This window comes from Salarias fasciatus, chromosome 2 (assembly GCF_902148845.1).
Source record: "Salarias fasciatus chromosome 2, fSalaFa1.1, whole genome shotgun sequence".
Taxonomy (NCBI): domain Eukaryota; kingdom Metazoa; phylum Chordata; class Actinopteri; order Blenniiformes; family Blenniidae; genus Salarias; species Salarias fasciatus.
The window spans coordinates 32,582,693-32,609,005 of NC_043746.1; the positions used below are offsets into that span (position 1 = coordinate 32,582,693).

Consider the following 26,313-nt stretch of genomic DNA (forward strand, 5'->3'; position numbering starts at 1 on the left):
GGTAGAAGTGGGCACTGTTTGGTCAGATGACCCAGAGGAGACTGACACCAGGTCACAAAACGGTGGAACTTTAAAGCTTTAAAGCTGCGGTCTGCCTCGTCTCTGTGCTACAGGAAGGCCCGACGTCGCTGATGAAGACGAGCTGGACTAACGTGCAGTTCAGAGAATAGCTACTGAACAGGTAGCTGGTGGAGAACACGTCTACACTGACGCAACAGATCACCAGTGGATCCAGAAAATCTTATCAGTCACAACATTATTACCAATGGAGTATTAATGTGAAACTCCCTGTTTAGCTGCTAAAACTGAAGACGTGGACTCTGTCAGACCGGTTGTAGCTTCAAGGCTCCTCAGTGGGTCTTCTCCATCCGTCCTGTTACAGCCTCCGTCTTTGGACCTCTTCGATTCACTAAAACAGTTCTGAACAGTCCTGCAACCCCTCCAAACCTGTATGCAGTATTTATTACACGCTGTGGATGAGTGTGTTTCCCGTGGTTTGGTTTTGCATTCAGCCACTCTGAGCTGCATTTCTTCATAGCACTACAGATGTGTGGGACTATTGGTCAGGTGAAGCATGAAGAGATGGGATCACACCGTATAAAGCACAGTTCACACAAACAGTCCATGGTCAAAGATACTTCAACGTGTAAACCAGTCCAATTGGATCTTAAACAGCAAACTCCACAATTCATATCCCAGTTTCATTAAAATAAATGCTAACAGCCAGTAAACATGGACTAACATGGTCTTATTTTGGTGAATCAAACCATTTCCAGTCCATTCTTCACTCAGCTTTTGCTCCAGAAAGTGAAATAACTCCCGTTTGTCTTTGAAATCTTTATTTTTACGACTTGATGGGCTTCATGTGTCTGGTAGCTGGATACATCTTCGGATAGCAAAGCCCAAAAAACATAAACGGCCGACGCAAATGTAGCATTCAACCATAAACTTGTTTATTAGAGGAGAAAATACTGACAGCTTTGTGTTTAAGACACCTCACACATTCCTCTGTTTGCAGTGGAGTCCGACAAGCTGTCCTTTCAGTCTGTCCGTCACTCTCTATGGCTGGAACGTACCTTAATATAGAGCATAAGGTAACAAAATAAAACACGGGGCTTCCTATACATAGTTGTAGTTTGAGGATATTCATTTACAGGATTATGCTGTCCAACTTTGAAGAAGTTCTGATGTGAACAATGGAAAGCTTAAATACATCCGCGTTGAGGCAGCAGCTTCTGCAGTGATGGAAAAACACTGGAAACGTGGATGTGGTCACTCCAATCCGACATCACAGCATGTTTTCTCCTCCGGACCGAGACCGTCTGTTCAGGATGGATGGAGGGATTTCATGGGAAAAGGGGAGGAGAGAGAGGAGCCGGGGGACTGCAGACCTCCCGGCTGGGTTCCCATCGAGGCCAGGAAATCACAGCGACCTCTGACCTGCGTCTGGTAGACTCCTCCTGTCTCTGATGAAGGATGAAGGAGTCTCCAGGGCCACAGACACAAATACACACCGGGCTCAGAGCCAGGACGGGCCCCTCGCTTAGAAAAGAGAGGAACATTCAAAGTGTTTGGAGACAGAGGACTGACAAGTGGAAAGACTCGGCTCTGCATCGGAACAACATCCTGGGACTCACTGATCAATACATGTCAGCCGTGATCCTCCCACTGCATGAGGACAGTTATCAAATCAATAAATTCATGTCAGAGCCCCTTTTGAGAAATTGAAAGCAACCAAATTGGTTTCAATCCAATCTAACACCAAGCTTTTACCTCATCACTCAGAGAGCCAATCGGCAGGAGGACATGCATCACACAAAGGGAAATCCACCCAAACATAACAAGAACCCAACCAGCGCTCCCTTCCATGCCTGTAAATTCTGATCAAATGTCTCCTCCTCCCCTGCGCCTGAGCCAACACACACACACTGCTGATACACAAGGAGGGTTAGCGAGTGGAGATGTGGAAAACCCGAAGAGGACGGGTACAACGCCCCAAACACGACTTTAAAACCCCTGTCCCAATGAGCTGCAGCCAGTCTGCACACGACTTTCCAATGTCTCCAAATGTGCAGATGTGGCAACTTTGCACGACCTTGCAAGTAAATACACAAACTAACATGCTATTTGTGTATTAATCACAAAACTGCTCCAGGAACAAAACTTCTATCCATGTAGAATATATCATTTTATCTGGCGAGTTTTGTGAAAACCACAGATACCATGTCAATTCCAATGAATGTCCCAAGAAATGAATGAGAACTCCAATTTTAACACAAGCTTTGCTGTTTGTGTGACATTCTTGCAACAATTGTGTGACAGAGTTGCTAATTTGTGTATTTTCTCACCTTTATATGCCTTCAAATAGTTCAGATTTGTCACAGTCCTGTCAGATAGAGCATGTTAAGAGCCAGTTCTGGTCTTTCAATCATTCAGTCAGTAAGTTGGGCCGGCACATTCATCCACCAAACAGTACCACTGAGAGACAAGCTGCATCATGGCCCTGGGCACTCCTCCTAGCAGTGGAGCAGTCATCACCACAGCCTCTTGGTAGTTGAGTCTGGTGAAGCACCTTAGTCATAAGGTCTCATCTCAGAACCCTGAAGTGACCATCCGGGACGAGACCGGAGTGCTGGTCTGACTGAGTCTAAAAGCCATCGGTAGTGAAATGATTGAAGAGCCGAGATAAATCAGACCGAACTCTTGAAATGACTGTAAAACCTCCTTATCCACCACTGAGAAGTGCCACTCTTGAACCTCTCAGTCCTCTTTGGTCTTCACCACCTTTCCCCCCTCCTCCTCCTCCTCCACCATGTCTGCTGTAGCTGACTGAGTCACCTTGCAGTCTTTAATGTCCTCCATCTGCACCATGTCATCCTTCTCCTGACCCGGTGGCGGTCCACCCGTCAGTCCAGACCTCTCGGACTGTTCATCGCGTGAAGCTTCTCCTCCCTGAACAGCTGCAGTAGTCCCTCCTCCACTCCCTCCCTCCACCCCCGGCTCAGTCGTCTGTCCTGTCTGGTCTTGTCCTGAAGCTGAAGGTACATCTTCTGGCATGGTGACCACAGAGAACTCCCTCTTGCTGTCTGGACTGGCTTTAACGATGGTCAGACTGGCTTTGCTCTCCTGAGGAGAGGACGGGGACAAAGACAAAGTGCTGAGTCTGCCTTTGTAAAGTTGTTCAGAGGGAGAAGATGGGACAAAAACTTTGGAATCTCCACCTGCAGCTGGAGAAAGTTTAGGCTTTTTGAGAATTCCAGGCCTCTTGGTTTGGGTCTTTGGGCTCACTACCCCCTCCAGGTCTTGCTCCGTCTGTCTGGAGATTGATGGTGAAACGAGGGACCGGTGGGACATCTGTGGACTCGCTGACAGTTTGGGGCTTGGCGTTTCCATCAGTGGTGAGGTAGGACTTCTCAATGAAGAAACGGAAGATAGGGTCTTGCTCGGGAAGGAAGACGGGGGCGATGAACCAAGGCTGATCAAAACTAGATCAGCTCCTGGTTCTCGATGAGGACTGGTGCTCGGGTCGGGGGGAGTCTGAGTAACGGGGAAACCTGCACTGGAGAAGGAATCAGGCTGACCTGCAGGGATGAAAGGAGCGACGCCCGGAATGGATTCTGGCATGGGAGCAATGGGTGTGGAGGTCTGTAGTGGTCCAGGATCATACGCCCCCTCAGGATTTAACACTCTATCACCCACATCGATTCTCTTCCCTGACAGAATGGGAAGAGAACTCGGAGCAGACCCTGCTGTGCTAGAAGTGGAAGCTGGAATCATAATTCTTGACCCCACTTTGGCAGTTTCCTCAGGACCAGAGCTAGAATCACGGGCCTGTTCTCTTACTTGGGAAGACGGAGAATTAACAGGATCTGGGGTTTTGGCGTCACGCTGACTCATTTTTCCTGGCAGAGTCTCACTTTTAGGTTTGGAAGCAGGCATTTCATGAGTCTGCAGCGGTTCCTCCAGCACTACGGGCGGCTGCTGGACAGCAAATTTCAGTCCTCCCGTCTCCCTGCCTGACCCCTCGATGACCTTAACACCGACAGGGTCACTTCCTCGCCTGAGCCCAAACATGGTCAGGCTCTTCCTCCGTTTCCCGGCGCTGGGGGCCACTCCATTGGCGTTTTCTGAAGGTGGCCGAACGTCCTTGAACATGCTTCTCAGGTTGTACCCGCCCTCTTTCCGGTCCTCACTATCCTGGGATTGGTCCAGCTGATCCCCTGAAATGGCCAGTGGATTCGGACTCCCTTGGGGCTTCTTGTCTGTGTGTGTCACCCGGAACCTGAGTGGGGAGGGGGGGGAGTTAGGGGTGAAGGGAAACAGATGAGGCATCACGTCTTTTCCTCTCATTTGCTGACAGTGCCACGCTCTGTGTGAACGGTGCTGTTACCTGCCAACAGCAAAGACGGTCTGCTCCCCGGGACGCTGCTTGAAGCGAGGCGTCCTGCTGGGTCTGCGGCCCTTCTTGGTTCGGATTTGGGCACAGAGGTGGCAGGTGTTGTGGTCCATGCCCGAGTGCACTGTGTGGTGGTGGGGGGGAATCCCAGCAATAGAATCCTTACGCAACCTGCAGATCAACATCAGCAAGCATTTCAACTTCAGTTGAATACATCGACTTGCCTCCATCGCACTGACATCACACACACACACACACACACACACACACACACACACACACACAGGAGGTCTGTGTCATTCACACACTGATGCAGACAGAGCTGCGATGAGATGATGAGATTACAAGGTTGAACTGAACTGTCCTTCCCTGCCAGTCATTTATACTCCTGCTGATTTGACAAACACAAACATGCCCATTCAGCGTTTTCTCCCGGAGCCTTTAGTGCGTCACGGCTCTCGCTCCCACAGCTTACCTGGGGTCATGGCGGACACACAGGTTACGGTTTCCCAACATCTCGTTGAAGGCTTCCATGTTAGCTGAAGGTCAAATCACAGAGGAGAGAAACAAAATCACAATTTATGCTGTGGAGGTGCTGTGTGCTACTAATCTATTCCAGGTACAATTAGTGGAGGAAGCTGCTCTATGTTACAGGAGGAAGATGCTCCATGATCTGACTGTTAGAGGAGGAAGATGCTCTTCCATTATTGTACTATACTATGCACCAGGAGAAACCTTATATAATTGGCTTTAATTAAAAATGGGCAAAATGATGTTTCTAAATTATCGATAACAGCCTAAATGAAATGACACATTGTTTAACTATCCTTTTTTTTTTTCAATGACTGCTTCTCTATTGATTTTAGAGCAAAGTTAGAACAGAATGACTGAATCTTCTGGTTGAACTTCTTCAGTGAACTGACCTGAACACTTTGTTTTACTGGTTTTAGTCACGTAACCTTCAGCATTAAGAAAGCAGTGAATCTTTCTCACCCTCATTTTCGATGATGCATTTGAGGATCTGCTCCACTGTATCCTGGTTCTCTTCATATTCATCTGCAACACAAGAACAGGCCAGAAGGTTGGGCACGTTCCACTCCAGAAGAACGTGTTCCTCAAACTGAACTGACCGTCGTCACCCCCCAGCTTCTCCGCCTCCTCCTCCTCGTCCTCCATGTCCCCGGCCCTGCAGCGGTAGCCTTTCTTCTTCAGCAGGTGGCAGACCAGGAAGCCCAACAGCCCGGTGACGAAGAAGAAGAAGACCACCACGAAGATGATGTAGGGAGGGGGCTCCCCCGCCCCCGAGGCTTCCAGCTCAGACATGACGGGGCTTCAGCCTGCATCAGGACACAGGGCAAGGCCTTCCTCAGAGACAGGGAACTCAGGAGGGTTCCACATTTCTACAGATCAAACACGGAAACATGTTCTGAAAGAAGAAGACACTGCAGGAAGAACTGGAGCATCTTCCTCATCATCCTCTAACATCCACATTATAGAGCATCTTCCTCCTCAACACAGTTTCAGACACAGTTTTTCCACATGAAGAAATTCAAAGTTAATGTTTAAACAGAAAAAGAAAAAACTAAATGTGGATAAAATCATCAAACATACGACGCTAACGGCGGTTCAGGTCATGGTGACGGTTGTGGTCACGGACAAACCTCCGCCTGTGGGAGTGGGAGAGAGTCACAGTATTAGTGAGATCTCATGAAACCTCCACAGCTCAAACCTCCAGATATTACAGATGCACCCAGCACTCTGTCTCTGTACTCACGAGTCTCTTTCACGCCTCTTCCGGGAATAAACACCTACATGTGTTAATCTACCAATAACATGAGGTCCTGATGATTGCATTGGCTTTGAAAAGGAATCAGCTCAGCAGCTGCTCTTATTGCGACGAGAATGCCTTCTTCAGCTTGGCCCCCCACGACATTACTTTGTGGACTTTTGAACCAGACTATTTCTGTATTGAATGTAGAAACTTTGAACAACTCTAAAAGCTTTTTAACGGCTCTGAAACACATAAAACCCTCCAGAAAACGCTCCCTCACACTGTCATTTTCACTGAATCTCCACAAAGAACCCTGAAACCGGCGGGGATCTATTTAAGGCGCGTTCTGTTTCAGCCCGTCTTCAGTCTGACTCGTGTCAGATCACTGCTAAAAGAACAAAAGCACTTTGTTCTAGTTCCACTCTGACCCAGTAAACATGTCTTACCTGCTTCCTGTCTGTGAACGCTGAGAGAACGCTGGCTAGATCTTAAAGTTCAGGACAACGTGTGTGCAGGATAAGAAGCTGAGGGGGCCCCTCGGGTGGGCGGAGGGGTTGAAACCGCTCAAGACAAGAACGAAAACACACAGTTCATCTGTAAAGTATTGTTACATTATCGTCAACGGCTCTAACAGGGGAAACTTCAACAACTCAGAGCTTCGTAAAATCTGTGTCCAAAATGACAGTTTTGCTTTCAGCTTTTCATAAAAGCAGAAAAACTGATGTTTTTCCTCCTTTTTCCTCCAGAAATCAGCTTTGTTCAGAATCAATGTGCCTCACCGCTGCTTTTCCCACCGAAATGGGACAAAATCATTAAGAATCGTGACCGTGGTGTTAAAATACATCCTTTAAACAACTCATCACATCGTGAATTCACAGTTTTACACACTTCTCACAGAATTCGAGATAAATGTTTTCCACATGATGACGATGATCAGTAAATTTCATGACCTTTGAAAAGGGTCATGTAGAGTTTGGTCACTGGTGGACTTTATGAAGCTTTACTGCGCTACACTGGCACATGCAGCTCAAACACTGCGGCCCGCTTATCTGTGTGTCACTCCAGCAGGCTTATCAGCACACACACACACACACACACACACACACACACACACACACACACACACACACACACACACACAGTTTTATCAGATGTGTTTTGCAGCGGTTAAACGCTGATAGCTGCTATCATATTGTCACACACGTCTTTTTTTTAATTGAACTTTGGTGTGGGGGTTCCCTTGGTCTGGTGGGGTGGGGTGGAGGTGGGGGCAGCGGCGGTCACGACCTTTGACTCCTCTGGTGTGGGTGGCACCAATGGTGGTGTTTCCCATTATGCTCAGTGCCATGCCATGTCTCCCTAGTGTAAGCACCAAAAATGGGAGTGTGTGTGTATGTGTGTATGTGTGTGTACACCTGGTTGTGTGCATGTTGATGAAGGTGCGGCTTTGTTTAAAGGAGGGGTATTAAATGTTTTTTAGCCTTTGTGGTATCAATCTAAAGCATATTCATTCGACAGTAGCTCAGTTGATAGAGCGGGTCGTCTTATAACCGGAAGGTTGGCGGTCCTTGGGCAAGGCACTTCACCCACCTTGCCTAGGTATGAAAGTTGTGAGAGTTAATGGTTGGTGGTGGTCGGAGGGGCCGATGGTGCAGATTGGCAGCCTTGCTTCCATCAGTCTGCCCCAGGGCAGCTGTGGCTACAGGAGTAGCTTACCACCACCCAGTATGGTGTGAATGAATAATGTAAAGCGTCTTTGAGCGTCCAGAAAAGCGCTATATAAAACCAATGCATTATTATCATTCAAGCAACAGCTTTGTTGGATGGTGAAAGCTGCATGTATGAAAAACAACTTAAATCAAATGTTCCTCTGCATCAGGCTGCCTCAGACTCTGGAAATGAGTCCCTGTCTCTTTAAGAATGTCTTCAGCTTAGTGACACGCCCCCCTCAGAGCGTCCATCTCCATGTGCATTCTCCACGAGTGGAGAGGGGCGGGGGAGCCAGCTGTGCAGGAGGAGCTGTGGAGACTACGTCAGAGCTGGGGCGGAGCTGTGCATTATGGGCGGAGCTGTGCAGCACCGAGCGTTTCAGCCTCAACCAGGGGGGGGATTCAGGGATTGCTCAAATATGCGTGAATGGTTCAGGGAACAACTCCATGCGTCTTTTTAATGGGAAAATGACACTATAGCATTATACAAAGCTCAAAAAGTGGATTTTGCATAATGCCCCTCCTTTAACACTGTTCAGCACTTTGGGTTGTGTTTTCTTGAATATGAAAAGTGCTATATAAATAAAGCTTGACTGGATTTGAACTTTGACCTTTACATCTTTCTCCTCCTCATTTGATGATGACCTTGACAGAAAAGCCTTTAACACAGAGCTGCTTGTGTTGAATTTGTGTAAACAAAGAGGGGAGGTGACACTTCGTCTTTGTATTTGTACATTTCTGCTCGCTTGCCTTGAAAAATCGTATCAAACTGGAGTTTCTGCTCCTGATTGATGATTGATACTGGGAATGAGACCAAATCAAGCACTGAAACACCACAACCACTCCCTCAAATACTCATCTGGGAGTAATTAAATTACCAAATTCCACTTAATCCTTGCTAATGTAAAAATAAAGGAACCAAATTATTCCAGTAATGTCTCACAGATTCTGTGTAAAACTAAACAAAACGTCAAGTGATTTTAAAATGAACTGTGTGAGTTTAGTGATCACTGATAAACAGGAACACACTGGCCAAGGTTTCTCCTCTCAGGGTTTGACCTCAGTGGTACAAACCATGAATATTTCAGGGCATGACAACGAAGATCGCGACCATCAAATTTGACCACTGTAACCTGATTATTCGCTGAGATCGGTCAGATATGAAAGTTTCGTAAATCTCACGTAGTTCCTATCGTACGGTGAGATCTGCGCTCACATCTGCGCTCGTTTCTACAACCAGATTGAAAAATGAGGGCCGCAGTGTTTACGTATGTGAATTAATCGGAAGATCAAAGCTGAAATGTCAAATGCTGTTAGTATCAAATCGAATTCTCCAACCCTGACACAAGCAGCACTGACTTCAATGAGTCACTCAGTTCTTTTTTTATGTTTCTGTTTTTTTCTGCGAGTCGATCGCAGTCCGTCTGGACGAGCGGAGGAAGTCATCAGACCTGGATCACGGTTTATGGAGCCAAATCAACAGCAAGTCACAGAATCAAAGCTTCAACACAATAAACAGACATGTCTGTTCCTCGGGCTTGTTTTTTCCCACATGGATCAAACTCCAGCTGCTGAGCGACGCCCCCCCCCCCCGAACCCAGTGACCCCCTGGGGATGCAGAAGAAACAGCAGAGGAAGAGCGACCCCGCCGCTCTGCCTCCGCCTGTTTGTCTTATCTAACTCATCTTTGTTGCTGTGTTGACTTATTTTTTCTATTGTGGGAAAAAACATGGCCGCATGTGAAGGAAAAGCCTGTAAACGGAGCTTTGAGGATGAATAATGGAAGAGATGACGACGGGCTTTCTAAATATAAGCAGACCTTCAGCCACCCTTGGTGGAGCTGCTGTAACCTTGCGGAGCAGAAAGTCTCCGTCAGCTGGTTCTCTGCAGGATCGTGTTGAAGAGCCGTCCGTCTTCAGTTTCACCTCCTCCCATCGCCGATAAACGCTCGTTTAGCTGATCTGCTAGCTTCAGCGTTTGCTTTCATGCTTCTGCTGTATGCTTCTTATTTTCTAACTCTGTTTCAACGTTGACTGAAAGCCACCAAACGGCTTCAGTTTGTGTTAGCCACGCCCTGAGCGCCAACGGCGGACTTGGCTCTGAAATCGAAGCTGTTTTCAACACAGCTAAAGAAATAAAGGAGCAGGATGAATTTCATGTTGAAAATGTGCCACAGCAGCAGCAGCGTTCTAATCTAATGACTGGAATGAAAACAGCTTGACTACACGCTGAACCTGCTAAGCATTAGCTTGCTCAGTGCGGCTGCGGTTGCTAGCTAGCAGTGGAAAACGTAGACGACCACACTGACCACCATATGAGCTTTGTCTGTTAGCCTAGAACAGGGTTCTGCATCCTTTATGACCACATGAGACATTTTTTAGACTTTCCACCAAGTCAAGCTGGTACGGAGCCTAAAGAGCATTTAACCTTCAAAATGCGTCCAATGCAGCTGCGTGAGGTTTAAATCATGTTGATGTCCATTAAAAAACACTATATCTAATGAAGCATTTATGAAGTTTTAACTGCAGTTCAGGATAGTGAGCATTTTATTACATATAACCTGTTTTAATAATTCATTTTAACAGTTCAGTTCCTCTTTCCAAATATTTTTTGACAATTTTTAAATTTCAGCTGGTTTAACCACTTCACCTCTTCTTCAGCAGTTCTGCATGCATCTCCAACCATGTTTAATTTTCTTCTTTTAGAAATTCTAAACATTTCAGGTTTTTTAAGCCATTCTATATTTGTTTTCTCCATTTATTGTGGATTTAGTTAATTTTCCCAGTTTTACTTGAAGCTTTTTTTGAATCCCTTTTGAACTGAGGGGGACTGATGGTTTTGAAAAGTGCTGAGATGTTTATTCAGGTTTCAGGGTGTGAAAGCCTCATGGAGTCACTACAGAGGGACTGAAGACCCACCTGTGTCTCCAGAGCCGCAGGTTGAACACCCCTGGCCTAGAACACGGAAGCTTTTCTAGAAATGATGTGACGTTTCTCTTCATCAATTTTATCCTACTTTAAAGAGGAAATCAAAGTTCTGCTGTTAGCTACGGCTAATATCACGCCACACCAATGAACGGATGAATGAAATTTATTTTTGGTTGTTCTCATTGAAAAGAAAATCTATCATCTCCAAAAATTTAGACAATCATAACCAAGAAAGGGTCACATCTGACCTTTTCTGTACTTTTTTTCTACATTATTTTATATTACATGCTGATGTGAAAACACTCCAGGATGGTGTGTGTGTCTCTGGGGACTCTGGGTCCGGAAGACGTTCTCTCAGCTCTGAGAGACGCTTCAAACCGACAGACGTGACGAGCAGCCACAATAAAACCACATCCGGCTGAAACAAGCAGGTCAAGACGTGAAACCTGCAACACAGAGCCAGCTCAGAGGCCCCGCCCCCTCTGAAACATGAGCTGAGTCAGGCCCCGCCCCCTCTGAAACATGAGCTGAGTCAGGCCCCGCCCCCTCTGAAACATGACTCAGCAGCTCCATCACCTGCACTCCAACATCCCCACCCTGCTGACAGTCAGTGCTCTCTCTCTCTCTCTCTCTCTCTCTCTCTCTCTCTCTCTCTCTCACACACACACACACACACACACACATTAAAATGTGTTTTCCACACTGTTTAATGAGGCACAGGTGACGCCTGTCTTCGGTTCTGTCAGTCCTGGTCTCACATGGAGAACAGGCTGAATCCTGAATAAAAGGCACTTCAGCTTTTGGAGGAAGAATTTTCATATTCTTTGTCTTTATCATCATTTGGTTTGAACTTAGTTCATCATTCTGAAATAAGTGTGCCACAGAGAAATAACAAAATCAAGAGAGAAAAATGCATAAAAGACAACACTGGGATTTATTGATATATCATATATATAATCATTTATTGATATATCTACTTGGATATACTGCTGCAATAACAACAACAACAACAACACCAACATTAATAATAATAACAATAATAATAATAATAATAATAATAATAACAATAATAATAATAATAATAATAACAATAATAATAAGTTCAAGCAATTGAACCTTTCTGGAGTGTTTTGTTTCCTAAGGCCAGTAAATTATTCAGATTACTTTAACTGATTTTCAAATCAAGATTAATCACGGTTTGAATTACACATTTAAAATTCAGTTATTTTGCATTTCAAGGCCATTTTAAGCACATAATGTAAAACATTTCTTGCCTGAGTGTCTTAACTGGGAATCAAAGGAACAAAAAGAAACAATTTCCTTTTTGACCTTTTGTGTTTTCTTTCAAAATAAAGTTCCATGCAGACCAACTGGTCTAAAAGCATTTTAAACAAATGGACAAAACCAATTTTCACATTTCAAAAAGTGAGACACAAAGCTCTTCCCATATGTTACTGAGGAGTTTTTATGGAACCATATTAAACTAAATAAATGTATTTTGAAGGGAAATAAAGCATTAAAGCTGTAACGAGAAGAACATTTCAGATTAAAACACCTGCTGCTGAGAGATTTAACATTAAAGTTAAAATATCTTTAGTTTCTAAACTCAGATGAAAAGTGAGTGTTAATGAAATCAGAGGAAACATCACATATTTACGTCACATTTAGTTTATTGTTTCCACAGCTCGGTGCTTCTAATCATTTTAAAGTGGAATTCATTTAAAATGTTGAATTAAAAGATGTTCCACTTCAATTTCTATGAGTAAGTTTAACTCTTTATTCTTTTCTTAGAAAAAGTGAAATAAGTGGGTATTGTCAGTTTTATGTCACAAAAAGGAGAATTTATATCAACTTTAAAGTGTAGATTTGTGGGAATATAGAAAATTTAAAGTAATTCTAGTTACTTACAGATCTGCTTGACATGTAATGAAAAATGAATGATTTTATAGGGAGAAAAATTGTGGGCTTATTTCCAACAATGGCTCAGAAATATTCTCTTTGAAGTTTTTTGCAGGTTTTCGTAAATTCACCCTTGAACTGCTTGAAAACATGCATCAGTTTTACACACTAAAAGATCACTTCATACTGAGGGATAAAATCTTTCATTAATCACAAATAATTTCAGTTTCGAGCTCCCTGACTCCACATTTTAATAATTTTCTGCAGACGCTCCTGTTATTTCTCATCCTCTGTCATCCGGGCGAACGCTTCCTATTTTTAGAAACATCTCTCTCTGCTTCCTCACACACACTTTCCCACACAGCGTTACAGCAGTAACTGACCATCATCTGGCCCGCTGCTCCAGCATTGAGAGGCATGTGATAAATATTTCACGGGCTTCCAGTGAGCTGGATGGAGCTGCAGATAGAGCCGGACTCTCTGCCATCCTTCTCCTCATGCCTGGTTCTTTACTCCCTCCACAGCTGCAGTACACTTCATTCATCTGAAGAAAACTCTGTCCTTGACTCTGTCCACAACACTGTGCTTCATGCTTGTTTTGCATGCGTATCACGGGATGACCTGCACCACACTTAGAGATTTCACATTAAAACCAAAAGGCAATACTGGAAAAAACAAAGCCGAATTCATTAGCAGGGTCCAATAAATCTTAGAATGGTGCTCAGAGTGTTTCAGAGTGCAGTTTCATCTCGAAATGTTAGAGAAAAGTTTGAATTGCGCTCCTTGTGAACGGAGTCCTGCATGACACAGGAGTCTCCGCACCTTCCCGGCACGTGAGTCCCATTCCCCCGGGGGACAGCGCTCTTACCCGGACTCAGAGTGCTCACAGCCGGGGTGTCCTGTCCGCTCCGGCCGGGGTCCTGTCCGGGGGCAGTGTCCGGGAGCGGTCCATGCCGCGGCCGCGTCCCGGTGTCCTCTGAGCGGGGAGATGCTGCAGTGTGAGCGGGGCAGGACGGGAAGCTGCGGGGCAGCGGCCGAGACGAGCCGAGGAAAGCCGAACCGAGCCGAGCTGAGCCGAGGTCAACCGAGTCGAACCGAATCGAGCCGAAGGGAGGAGCGCTCTTCGGGACGGCATGTGTGTCCCCGGAGAGGGCTGCATGGGGCCCCATCGTGTTTCACCCCCAAACAGCCCTCAAACTATGATAACAAACAGTGTCGGGAAAGTAATATATTACTCTAAACTAATATGCTACTTTATAACGCACTGAAATAGCATATCCTCCAAAATAAAGTGAAGCAACAGTTTAAATCAGGTGTGTTAAACTCATTAACCATTAAAATACAGCCATAATAACACAATGACAACATAATAACATAATAACATAATGAAATTCAAAGTTTTCCTTTGTTGTGACGCGGAGTACATGTTGAGGGACGTTGGCTGTTTTAGTCTTTTTCGATGTTTAACAACACTTTTAAAGACTTTTGGACTATTTTAGCCATTTAGGCAGTTTGAACAATTCTTCACCTGCTTTAAGCCTGCTTTGAATTAGTTTTTCCAGTTTAGATGACTTATATTTTCTTATATATTTTTACATTTTTAGCTATATTATATGTTAGATTATTCATGTTTAATTGCTGTAGCATTTGTCATTTGAGGTGTTTTATTGATTTGTCAATACTGAGCAGTTTTAGTCATTTTCAGCAGTTTGTAGCCGTTATGATGGGAACAAAACCAGAAGAAGATACTTTCCAGCCAGGATATGAAGCAGGTGACCTTGAATCTTCAGGTGACCTTGGAAATAAAGGACGAGGTTCCCATCAGCAGCTCATTCCAGAGCTTGGCTCTACATCACAGCGTGGCTGTCCCTGCTCTGCTCTGCTCGTGGAGCAGAGCGATGTGACGAAGCAGCTCCTGTGAAGCTGCTCCTCATCACAAGTCTTGTCAGGAGCTCCAGGTGTCGTCTCGTAGGAGCTCGTCTCATGATTGCCTGATGCAGCAGCTGCCGTCACAGCATCCCTCTCATGTGGAGTGATGATGTTGAACAGTGAGCAGTAAACTGATTTATTGCAGCGTTCCTTCAAAGTACTGGAGCTGAAACAGTCTGACAGACCAGAGAACAACTCGCGCTTTTCATTGACATGAAGGAAACATGTCAAGTCAAAATGTCATTTTATCACTCTGATTTCCAAGGAGGAGTCTTGAAAAGTTTCATAAACATTCAAGTGAGTCCTGTTGATGGATATGATCTTGTTACGGATTTCTTAATGTTTGGATCCAGACTCAAAGACAAAAGACAGTTCCAAAGATTTATTTGGATAAACTGACATAATAATAAAAAAAAGTATCCAAAACGCACATCAAGGAAGAAAAAAAAACTCGTAAAACCAACATCATCTTTATTCAGAATAATATTATAGCTGTATTTTGAAAGGTCGCCCCGGAAGTTTGTGTAAATGGTTTCCGGTCGGAGGCAGCTGATTAGCCGGAATTGGTCACTCCTTCAGCTGCTAAACTAGCTGTCATCTTCCACCTGGACTCGGTTCACCTGTCGCTGAGCAGCTGTCCGCTGAGGACAGCAGGAGCAGACTGACTCCCCCCAGCTCCGAGGTCGTCGCGAGCTTTAACACTTGAAACTTTCACCTCGCCCAGCAGCGGATGCTAGCTGCTAGCCTAGCCGTTAGCCTGACTGACGGGACATGGAGAGCTTCTAGCTGAGTCCCGGACAGCTCTCCTCTCCCGTCCCCGCGCTCAGCGCCCCGCACGGCCCCCCGGAGTGATGCCATTCAGGTATTCTCTCATTTAGCCGCTTGTTGTTTCCGTCACTCCGTCTTTCGGGCTGCTAGCAGCGGAGCCGCGGCGCTGCCAGGCGTTAGCCGGATTTCAGTTCCGCTTTCGAGTCCGCGGCTGCCCGTCCGCTTGGAGGCTGCCGCAGGCGGTGTCACCCACTGGTTCCCCCCTGATAGAGGTCTTTGTGTGTGGGGGAGACGCGCCGCAGTGTGGTGGGGGGAGTGGGGTGATGCTGGAGCTCTGTTTGACAGATGTAAACAACATGCTAGCAGCTGCTAGCTGTGCTAGCTGCAGGTCTGCAGGTCTTGTGATCTGCAGTAGAGCTTCACACTCAGTCTCTTGTCTGTCTCGTGACACAAAAGAACATTACATGATCATCTATTCCTTTCCCTTCAGGTACAGGTTACTGTATACCTCATCTTATTACACATCTATAACACTGAGATAAGGTTTTCTCAGCCAGTGTGCCTAACAATATAAAGTCAGACTGTATCGGTGTTGGATTGATCAGTCTGATGGCGTGTCAAAGTGTCAATCAGATCAGTCTCACCCTCCTCATCATGTCTAGTGAAATGATCAAAGACTGCAACTTCAAATAAAAGTGTAACAGAAGCAGCAGTGAGAGGCGTTTTTCCAGAACATCTGTCATTGATCCCATCACAGGAGTTGACAGGCTCCATCTGAACCACAGTTATTATTGATCGATACAAACATTTTAACTTTGACCGTTCATAGATAGATAATCACAAATCATTCGAATGAAGATCAATAAACAGAAAAAAACCCCGACAGACAGTCGTCATTATAGTGCAGCTTTAATGTGTGTGTGTGTGTGTGTGTGTCCCAGGCCCCTGGGCTCTTGAACGTGGACCATGGCGGCCTCCCAGTGGGAGCTTCCTCCGGAGCTGTGCTGCCGGCCCATGGCCTTCGTGGCCCTGACCGGTCTGGACGTGGTGTACAACGCCGTGCACCGCGCCATCTGGGACGCCTTCTGCGCCAACCGCCGCGCCGACCGGGTGCCCATCTCCTTCAAGGTGCTGCCGGGGGACCACGAGTACCCCAAGTGTCGCACAAAGGTGAGGCTGGCAAGAGCCGCCCGACAGGCGGGCGTGGAGAGGATGAGAAGGTTCACCTCATCTGTGTGTGTGTGTGTGTGTGTGTGTGTGTGTGTGTGTGTGTGTGTGTGTGTGTGTGTGTGTGTGTGTGTAGCGGACTTCGTACGAGTGGTACATCCCCAAAGGCATCCTGAAAACAGGCTGGATGAACAAACACCTGAACCTGGTCCCTGCTCTGGTGGTCCTGTTCTACGAGCTGGACTGGGACGACCCGCAGTGGAAGGAGAAGCAGTCCGAGTGTGCAACTAAGGTGGAGATCGTACGGTGAGCACACACACACACACACACACACACACACACACACACACACACACACACACACACACTCCTCAGCCATACACTGACTCCACTGTGTTTCTCCTCCAGGACCAGTCTGCAGGGCAGGAACACCAAAGTGGCCGTGGTTTTAATCCAGAAGAAAACTCCTCTGCCTCCCGGTGAGCCTCGTCTCTGAGAGACGCAGCTGAATGTTTAGTCTGTACCTGATGGACGCTTCTCTTGTCCCTGGTGTCTCAGGAGAAGACCTGGTGGCGTCGGAGCGAGCGGCGGCGCTCTGCACGGCCTGCGACCTGTCAGGGAAGAGCCTGTTCGTCCTGCCTCACACCGACCACCTGGTGGGCTACATCATCCGGTACGTAGACCCCGCCCCCTCCGCCCCCCCGAACCAGAGCTGTCCAGCAGGATCCCTTCTCACTCTGCTGTGTTCCAGGCTGGAGAACGCTTTCTACGAGCACGCTCAGACCTACTATTACACCGAGATCCGCCGAGTCAAGTCGCACAAGGAGTTTCTGAACAAGACCACGCATCAGGTAGGACCCCCCCACACACACCCACACACCCCCTGTCCCCCTTCTGCGTCCAGCAGCCGCTCTCACCATCAGTCTCCCGGCCGTCTCCTTCTCCTCCCCCACAGCTGCTGTTTGTCAGACATCAGTTTAAGATCGGCTTCTTCAGCGAGCTCAAGCAGGACACGCAGAACGCCCTCAAGTGAGTCTCAGCGACGTGTGTTTGCCCGCATTGGAGCCTCGAGCGGGCCTCATGTTTGACACTCCTGCTCTAAAACATTATTTTTCTGTCAAATAGTTCAAATGTGAGGTGGATTTGTCTTGGTTGTTAACTATATCTGGGATTTCTCATCAGAATGTCTCAAACTTAATGAGCGAGAACAGCAACGATCCACATTGATTACAGTTTCTGAAAAACACGGTGAAAAACATACGTGTGTGTGTGTGTGTGTGTGTGTGTGTGTGTGTGTGTGTGTGTGTGTGTGTGTGTGTGCGTGTGTGTGTGCGTGTAGGTACTACAGGACTGCATACAGCCTGGTACACGAGCTGAGAGCGCATGAGACCAACATGCTGGAGATCAAAACTCTGGCCGGATTTATCAACTATAAGGTGAGTCAGAGTGTGTGTGTGTGCGCGAGCGCGTGCGTGTGTGTGAAATATATTAAACAAGTGCCGCTAAGGGTACACAAGCTGCTCCAAACACAGTGTTTCAGAATGCTCCAAATAGCGCGCGTGTGTGTGTGTGTGTGTGTGTGTGTGTGTGTGTGTGTGTGTGTGTGTGTGTGTGTGTGTGTGTGTGTGTGTGTGTGTGTGTGTGTGTGTGTGTGTGTGTGTGTGTGTGTGTGTGTGTGTCTGTATGTGTGTGTGTGTGTGTGTGTGTGTGTGTGTGTGTGTGTGTGTGTGTGTGTGTAGATCTGTCGCCTGTGTTTCCAGCACAACACTCCGCTGGACGCCATCGCTCAGTTCAGGAAGCACATCGACCAGTGTAAGAAGAAGATCGGCAGCGCCGAGCTGGCGTTCGAGCACGCCGCCTGGATGTCCAAACAGTAAGACGCTCGTCCGGCGCTGCTGGCCGTCGCACGCCGCCGCCGGACGCTCAGCGCCCGCCTCCTCTCTGACTCCGCCTCAGGTTCCAGTCGTTCGGCGAGCTCTTCGACGAGGCCATCAAGCTGGGCCTGACGGCCATCCAGACGCAGAACCCCGGGTTCTACTACCAGCAGGCGGCGTGCTACAGCCAGGACAGGAAGCAGCAGGCGCTCACGCTCTGCCAGGTGAGCGCCCTCCCTCCCTCCCTCCATCCCTCCCTCCCTCCCTCCGCCCGCCCGTCCTTTACTGCCTCTCACTTCCTGTCTGGCCGTTCCAGGCTGGAGCCAGCTACCCCTCCCCCGACCCCCTGGACACGCAGAGCGGAGGACTGGACTTCTACGGACAGAGACACTGGAGACAAGGACACCAGAGTAGCTGCCACCGGACCCTCTGTCCCCGCCGCTCCTGTCTCCCTGGTTCAGCAATGTGACCTTGTCTCCTCAGGCATCGACCCTCCAGACGCAGAGAAGGAGAAGACGGGGATCCTGGCCCTGCAGATGAAGGAGAGAGACGTTCCTCACTCGGTAGGGCCTGGCCTGTGTCCTCCCAGCATGCCGTTCTGCTCCGCGGCTCACATGACGCGTTGATTCCTCTGCAGGAGCTGATCATCGCCCTTCTCAGTAACGCCGTGGCCCAGTTCAAGAAGTACAAGTGTCCCCGAATGAAGAGTCACCTCAGTACGTGCTTGCCTCGCCCACCTGAAGGCACTCGGTTCGATTCCTGTGGCGCTAAGTGTGTCCTCTCTGTTTGCTGCAGTGGTGCAGATGGGAGAGGAGTACTACCATGCTAAAGATTACACCAAAGCTCTGAAGTGAGTCGCTCACACTCCGAGGCCCGTCACCGAGGAAACCGCCGTGCAGTCACAGCGGGATCAGCCTCTGTGCTGCTAACAGTGAAGACGTGGCCAACAGACCGCCACAGCCACGTCCAGCATGCTCAGTTAGGATTCAGGCTCATGCTAATGCTGCTAACAGTCACTTCTCCATCACACAGGAGCGTCAGGAAAGGCTAATGCTAACAGCAGCATCACTAATGCTAAGGCTAACAGCAACTTCATTAATCCTAATGCTAACAACTGTCACTAATGCTCAGGCAAAAGTTTCACTAATGCTAATGCTAACAGCCAAGTCACTATACTAACAGCAGTTTCACTAATGCTAACAGCGGCTTCATTAAAGCTAGCAATAGTTTCACCAAAGCTAATGCTAAAGCAGTTTCACTTATGCTAATGCTAACAATAGTTTAACTAATGTTAATGCTTACAGCCAGGTCACTAATGCTAACAACAGTCTCACTAATGCTAATAGCCACTTCATTAAAGCTAGCAGTAGTTTCACCAAGGCTAATGCTAAAGCAGTTTCATTCATGCTAATGCTAACAAAAGCATCGCTAATGCTAATGCCAACAATAGTTTAACTAATGCTAATGCTAACAGCGCCTTCAGTAATGCTAATGCTAACAGGAGTTTCACTCATGCTAATGCTAACAACAGACAGCAGCTCCAGGGATGATCTCTTGCTCTATAGTCGTAACTTCACAGTAATATTTTCTTTTAAAACACTCTGTAGTGTCACGATGTATTAAGCTGAGTTCATCTTTGTGTGTGTGTGTGTGTGTGTGTGTGTGTGTGTGTGTGTGTGTGTGGTCAGGCTGCTGGACTACGTGATGTGTGACTACCGTACGGAGCGCTGGTGGGCTCTGCTGACCGCCATCCTGACCACGGCCCTGCGCTGCGCCTTCCTCATGGCCAGTGTGAAGGACTACACGGTGTACTGCATGGAGCTGCTGGGCCGAGGTGAGGCCGCCGCCCACCGCCGCTGCCGTGAACGCCGCCCGCCTCCTCCGCCGCCGCCGCTTCACCTCTCTCTCTGTCCCTCTGCAGCCTCCACCCTGAAGGACGAGCACAAGGCCCGGATCGAGAAGAACCTGCTGCGAGTGCTCCAGGTGGGTGTGGCGGTCCGGCCGGGCGGAGCGGCGTTCAGCGCCCTTCACCCACAATCCAACATTCCTCCAACAGAACCAGGTCCCGGACCCCGAGCCAGACTGCGACCCGGCTTCCGTCGGCGCCGCCCGCACGCTGTGGAACGACCGCATGGCGCTGAGTGGCTCCAACGAGCTGACCGTGGAGGTCCAGGACTACATCCCATTCAGTCAGTGCTCACACACACACACACACACACACACACACACACACACACTGCTCCTCCAGCAGCAACACGCCTGCCTCTGACTCCAGTCCAGTGTAAAGGGAGGTTCCAGTCGCCCAGTTTCCACGTGGACCAGCCCATCCTGCTGCAGGTGTTCCTCCGGGCCGACTGTCCTCAGCCTGTAGCCTTCAGCAAGCTGGCTGTGAGCCTGAGCAACCAGGTACACACACACACACACACACACACACTCACACTCACTCCAAGCAGAGGGGAGAGCAGAGGAAGCTGAGGTGTGTGTGTTGTGTAGGAATATAACCAGTGGTGTGTGGCGGAGGCGTCGGGCTCCGACAGCATGACTCTGCTTCCTGGGAAAACCCGCAGCTTCAGCTTCAGCTTCGTGGCCAAAACCGAAGACGTGGGGAAGAAGATCGAGGTGAGGAGCGCCCTGCCGCTCGGCCGGCGGCGGCGCCAGTGTGTGAGTGGCTCATGTGTGCGTGTGCGTGTGTGTGTGCGTGCAGGTGACGGGCGTGGAGCTGATGCTGGGCGCCGCTGCCGGCCGCTGCGTGTTCCTGAGCTGGAGAGGAGCCGGGGGAGACGCCGCCTCGGCGCACGAGGCGCTGCAGGCCAGCCGGTCGTCACGGCGATGGGGGCGGGGCCTGGAGGCCCGGCAGGAGCCCAGCTGGGACAGTCTGAGCCTGCAGCCCAGCACCATGTAGGTCTGCCGCACCGCGCCGCGCCGCGCCGGCTCCGGACCATGCTGCACGCCGCTCACACCTCTGTATGTGTATGTGTATGTGTATGTGTGTGTGCGTGTGCGCGTGCGTGTGTGTGTGTTCAGGATCATCTCCAGAGTCCCCCGGATCTCCGTCCAGCTGAGCCACCAGCCGCCGGCCCTCACCAACGAGCTGTACCGCATCGGCATCAGCGTGCGGTCCGAGGAGGACGCCACGGCCAGGGACGTCACGCTGACGGCGGGACTCAAACCAGGTTCACACACACACACACACACACACACACACACTACTCCAGCAGTGTGTCCACACCTTCAACTGGAGGTGTGTGTGTGTGTGTTCAGGTCAGGACGCCGGTCTGAGCCAGACCACCCAGGTGACCCTGGACGGCTCGGTGGTGTGTGACGACAGCTGTCCCTCCCTGATCCCCGACATCCCCCTGGGTACCCTGGAGCCGGGTCAGAGGGTACGACCCCTCGGCGGCCGCCCGTCCCCGGGTGTGTGAAGCGGTCACCCTGCAGTGTGTGTGTTCTGTGGCCCGCAGCTGGACCGGTGTGTGTACGTGACGTGCGTGTCGACCGGGCCCAGGGTCTTCCTGTTCCACGTGGCGTACAGCGTGGACACCAGCGTGGACGGACGCCGCATCGTCTGCAGATGCCACAAGGTGGAGGGGTCACAGGGGTCCCGGAGGTCACAGCCGGCCTCGTTGATCTCACCCGCTGTCCTTCTCCCTCCAGGATGAGACGGTTACCATAGAGACGGTGGTCCCATTCGAGGTGTCCGTCAAGTTTGTCTCCACCAAGGTGTGTAGCTAACGGCAAGATGGCGGACCTGCTGAGTGAAGAGCTGCCTCTGGAGTCCTTGTGTGTGTGTGTGTGTCTGTGTGTGTGTGTGTGTGTGTGTGTGTGTGTGTGTGTGCGCGTGCAGTTCGAGCCTCTGGACCGGGTGGCTGTGGACGTCCCCTTCCTCCTGATGACAGACGTCCAGTCGTCGTCGCCGTGGCCGCTGCTGCTGTCCTCCTCGTCCCTGACGCTGCTCGCCATGAGCAGCACCTCGGCCCAGCTGCAGTCCCAGGTCCAGGACGGTAGGCGCCCCCCCACCCCCACATTCCCACCCCCCCCCCCCCCACCCCACGGGAACGGGGGTCCTCAGCGTGTCTCTGTGTGTCCAGTGGTTCTGGAGACCGGGGAGTGTGCCAGCGAGTGCTTCAGCCTCCGATGCCCCGCCCACAACAGCAGCAGTAACGCCGTGGCCACCGGACAGTACCTGATCTCCTGGAGGAGGTACCGGCCCGTCTTTACTGGAGCTGCAGGAAGTAGCAGGAAGATACAGGAAGTAGCAGGGACTCACAGGAAGTAGCAGGGAGTCAGGGAAGTAGCAGGGACTCACAGGAAGTAGCGGGGTGCTTTGGGAAGCTGCATTAAGCTGCACAGCGACCAGGAGCTGAAAGCGCGCGCTGTCTCCCCCTGCAGGCAGTCCTCCAGTGCAGACAGCCCGCTCATCCAGACCACCGTCACTCTACCTCACGTCATCCTGGAGCCCGTTCCCGTCTACATCCACGCTGGTCAGTGGCACCCATCAGCGAGGCTGCTGCCAAATTACCACCTTGGGATGAAATGCTGTCAGCTGAGAATCATATCAAGTTTCCAATCATTAAAATATGAAAATGATCAGATGTGATTGTTCAGCCTGCAGGAAGAATGATTTTTTTTTTTTTTGGACAGCTTGATTCCACTATTAAGGCTTGGGTATGTGTTTATATGCATTGATTAGCGCCTGGGTGGACTCCAGAGTTGTTTGGTGCAGTGGCCAGCATATATTGCTACCACACTGCCCCCTCCTGGGCAAATTACATAAAAAGTATTCAAGGAAATGGAAAACAAGACAGAAAAATTATCATCAAGAAAAATATATTAGGGATGAAATAAAAGTGCTAGTAAAGCTCAAACTGCAAAAGGGAGAAAATCCATGAAAAAACCAGGAAACCTGAAAATCTAATGAATCTGAGCGACACCAGAGACGTTTCATCCGTTCATGAATGCAGCCTCAGCTGATGTCAGTTTGTCTTAGTTTCAGATCATTAGCATGTGTTTGGTGTCCAGGTGATTGAGCAGGGAATCCTGAAGTGTGTTCTGTGTGAGGTGGGTCTTCATCTGAACTGTGTGTGTGTGTGTGTGTGTGTGCGGTGCAGACCTGCCGTCGTTCGGGCGGGTCCGGGAGTCTCTGCCGGTGCGTTACCACATCGAGAACCGCACGGCGCTGGTGCAGGAGGTGGAAATGGCCGTGGAGCCGTCTGATGCCTTCATGTTCTCTGGACTCAAACAGGTACGGATGCACTGACTGGAGTCCGCCGTGGCAAGAGTCCAGAGTCGTGAGAGTGTGTGTGTGTGTGTGTGTGTGTGTGCAGGTCCGTCTCCGTATCCTCCCTGGCTCAGAGCAGCAGATGCTCTATAACTATTACCCGCTGATGGCCGGTTACCAAACACTACCGCAGCTCAACATCAGTCTGCCGCGCTGCCAGACCTCCAACTCACAGGCACTGAGACGCTTCCTGCCACAGCGCATCTTCGTAAAGGTAACACACACACACACACACACACACACACACACTGAGCCAGCAGCCACCCGGCCACGGCCTGTAGTTTGTCACCAGCCTCCTCTCTCTGCCCTCAGCCTCAGGGACGACAGCTGGACGACGCCTCCATCGCGGCGGCGTGAGGAGGAGCTGACGGAGCTTCCTGTACATAGCAGAGGACGGCGGCTGTAGAGTCACAGATATTAACACTATTGTTGCCCATTGTTCTGTGTGAACTGCACGCGGTGAAGCTTCCGGTGGTTTGGAGCGGCTCTGCCTGCAGCGGGATGTGATGAAGGCTTGATTAAACTGAAGTGATGTAAAGCTGCCGGGTCCTCCTGCGTCTTCTCTCTACTCACTGCAAAGCAGACGGTGTAGCATCACGCAGAAAGTCGACAGGCAGTGAAGACGTGTCAGAGGTAGACCCAGACCCAGACCCAGACCCAGACCCAGACCCAGACCCTCCGGTCCTACAGCTGAACAACCACACCAGCCTGAGCAGCGGATCATCAAGACAGAGAGAAATACAGCAAAACAAACACTCAACTCTCAACACAAGACCCCCTCCAGCCAGGGGGAGCCAGAGAAGACCCCCTCCAGCCAGGGGGAGCCAGAGAAGACCCCGTCCAGCCAGGGGGAGCCAGAGAAGACCCCCTCCAGCCAGAGGGAGCCAGAGAAGACCCCGTCCAGCCCGGAGGTCCTGGGCCCATCCCGGTCTGAGTGGGCTGCAGACCTGGATCAGAGCCGCTGTGCCTCCAGGAACCAACATATTCTAAATGTGTTTGAGGAGTGATCTCCATCTTTCTTCCTGTATAAAACACACTGAGGACGTCTTGTGGTGTTCTGTCTCCTCAATGTGTTCAAGACCAGAGGGGCTGATGGAAACGGTTACTCTCTGTCCATGTCTAGCTGTGTCTATACATGTATATCTACATAACTACTTGTGTAGGTCTACAGCCTCTGAGCGAACTCTCGTTGAGCGCAGATCTCGCGATACTTCCGGGACTGGATTCAAACCGAAGGCGGTTCGACTGAACGACACATCGACAAAGTGACTGAGTTCTTCTTTTCTGTCTTCACCCTTCTGTCATTCCACACTTCAAACTTCTCGGTAGCTCTTCCGTGACGGTGTTTTAACCGCGGCGGGTTCGCTCACGGTGAGGAGTTTGTCAACAGTTAGCCTCGCGAGCACAGGCTGAAGTAAACAGTGGAATAACAAACGCTTTAATGTGAGTTTAAAGATTTAGTCACATTTCCTGGGTTTATTCTTGTATAACTTGTGCTGAAAGGTTGTTTGAAATAGAAACAGGAGTTTCAGGTCATTTATGTTGCTCCTGGCTTGTCTGTCAGTGTTCTGTGGATAACGTTCGGGGTTCCTCTGAGCCCGGGAGGAACGAGGCTCTCTGGCCGGGTTTCTTCTTCACTGCAGGTCAAACAGTAATGCTTCCTGACGCCTCCTGACGGGGGAAATCTCACGTTTCCTTCTATCTGCTGTTCTTACTTATGGATTGTCAAACATGAGGCGCGTGGGCCAAAAGTGGCCCACCAGAGGCTCCAATCCGGCCAAACCCAGTTTGCGTCAGAGTGGCTCCATGTTGAGATTTTAGTCATTTTCAGAAGCAGCTGATAGTTTTTGTGAGAACGTTGACCTGTTGATGATGCGTAGCCTCCATCACTAGACAGAAACCTCTGACACGGCGCTGTGCTCCCGGTGCGGCCCGCTGGACGGGAAGCGTGGCTCCTGAACGGCCCTGGACCGACGTCCCCTGACGTCCAGGCCCTCGCTCACTGTCGCCTCCTCCCCCAGATGGCGGCGCCGCAGGAGGAGCTGGAGCTGCTGAGGGCGCAGCTGAAGGAGCGGGAGGAGCAGGTCCACCGGGCCGCCCAGGCCGGACTGGACCTGCTCAACCAGCAGCTGGAGCTGCAGACCCGGCTGGACGAGCAGCAGGTGGAGGCCAGCAAGGCGCTGGAGGTGAGAGGAGGCCCTGCGCGTCCTCGCTGTGGACGACGTCCCCCCTCAGTCCCGGCCTCTGAGCTGTCCTCTCCGCAGGCGCTGGAGCAGGACAAGTACTCGCTGCAGAAGGAGGTGGAGCTGAAGGCCCGCCTGCTGGAGGCGCTGCAGTCCGACCACGAGTGTGTGAAGAAGCAGCAGAGCCGGCAGCTGCAGGAGCAGCAGGAGCGTCTGGAGAGGAGCCACAGCGCGGCGCTGGCCGAGCTGCACAGCAAGGTCTCGCCTCCCAGCCGCACAACCACAGTCTCTCCCTGGTTTTCTGCATAACTTCGCTTCCACGTCTTTTACTTTTTCTTCTTCATCATCTTCTTTTTCCCTTCTACTGTTTTTCGTATGTTCACACACACACACACACACACACACACACATT

The 26,313-nt window shown here is 49.8% G+C and overlaps 3 protein-coding genes across 10 annotated transcripts in view; 2 read left to right on the forward strand and 1 right to left on the reverse strand.

The window, feature by feature from the left end:
- Positions 1-931: 931 nt before the first annotated feature.
- On the reverse strand, positions 932-13,834 carry LOC115402664 (cell wall protein RBR3-like). Of its 6 annotated transcripts, none has more exons than XM_030111192.1 (7): positions 13,571-13,834; positions 6,008-6,063; positions 5,527-5,733; positions 5,390-5,452; positions 4,872-4,935; positions 4,391-4,567; positions 932-4,282 (listed from the first exon to the last, which is right to left on the reverse strand). In XM_030111192.1, exons 3-7 carry the CDS (start codon positions 5,717-5,719, stop codon positions 2,761-2,763), a joined length of 2,019 nt encoding a protein of 672 aa, XP_029967052.1. In that variant the 5' UTR covers positions 5,720-5,733; positions 6,008-6,063; positions 13,571-13,834; the 3' UTR covers positions 932-2,760. The 6 variants fall into 6 exon arrangements, with proteins under 6 accessions (XP_029967052.1, XP_029967035.1, XP_029967068.1 ...); XM_030111175.1 differs by lacking the exon at positions 13,571-13,834 and adding an exon at positions 6,614-6,707; XM_030111208.1 differs by lacking the exon at positions 13,571-13,834 and adding an exon at positions 6,614-6,657 and having other exon boundaries at positions 5,527-5,796.
- Positions 13,835-15,163: 1,329 nt separating this feature from the next.
- trappc11 (trafficking protein particle complex subunit 11) lies at positions 15,164-24,256 on the forward strand. The gene is made up of 30 exons (XM_030109776.1): positions 15,164-15,493; positions 16,341-16,569; positions 16,703-16,872; positions 16,975-17,045; positions 17,125-17,239; positions 17,318-17,417; positions 17,522-17,595; positions 17,906-18,002; positions 18,306-18,439; positions 18,523-18,664; positions 18,757-18,850; positions 18,924-19,003; positions 19,078-19,156; positions 19,236-19,290; positions 20,129-20,274; positions 20,362-20,423; positions 20,497-20,629; positions 20,716-20,846; positions 20,934-21,059; positions 21,145-21,338; positions 21,465-21,613; positions 21,702-21,823; positions 21,902-22,021; positions 22,095-22,160; positions 22,285-22,441; positions 22,529-22,640; positions 22,830-22,921; positions 23,549-23,682; positions 23,765-23,932; positions 24,031-24,256. The coding sequence occupies exons 2-30, from the start codon at positions 16,366-16,368 to the stop codon at positions 24,073-24,075; spliced, it is 3,372 nt and encodes a 1,123-aa protein (XP_029965636.1). The 5' UTR covers positions 15,164-15,493; positions 16,341-16,365; the 3' UTR covers positions 24,076-24,256.
- Positions 24,257-24,945: 689 nt separating this feature from the next.
- The window catches only part of spdl1 (spindle apparatus coiled-coil protein 1), a 6,629-nt gene continuing 5,261 nt past the window's right edge, over positions 24,946-26,313 (forward strand). The window contains exons 1-3 of one of the 3 annotated variants that reach the window (XM_030109225.1): positions 24,946-24,983; positions 25,740-25,904; positions 25,983-26,159. In XM_030109225.1, the coding sequence (XP_029965085.1) occupies positions 25,740-25,904; positions 25,983-26,159 (342 nt within the window). In that variant the 5' untranslated portion in view covers positions 24,946-24,983. Of the gene's footprint in view, positions 25,162-25,739; positions 25,905-25,982; positions 26,160-26,313 lie in introns of all 3 variants that reach the window. The other 2 variants (XM_030109216.1, XM_030109208.1) reach the window with 2 other exon arrangements.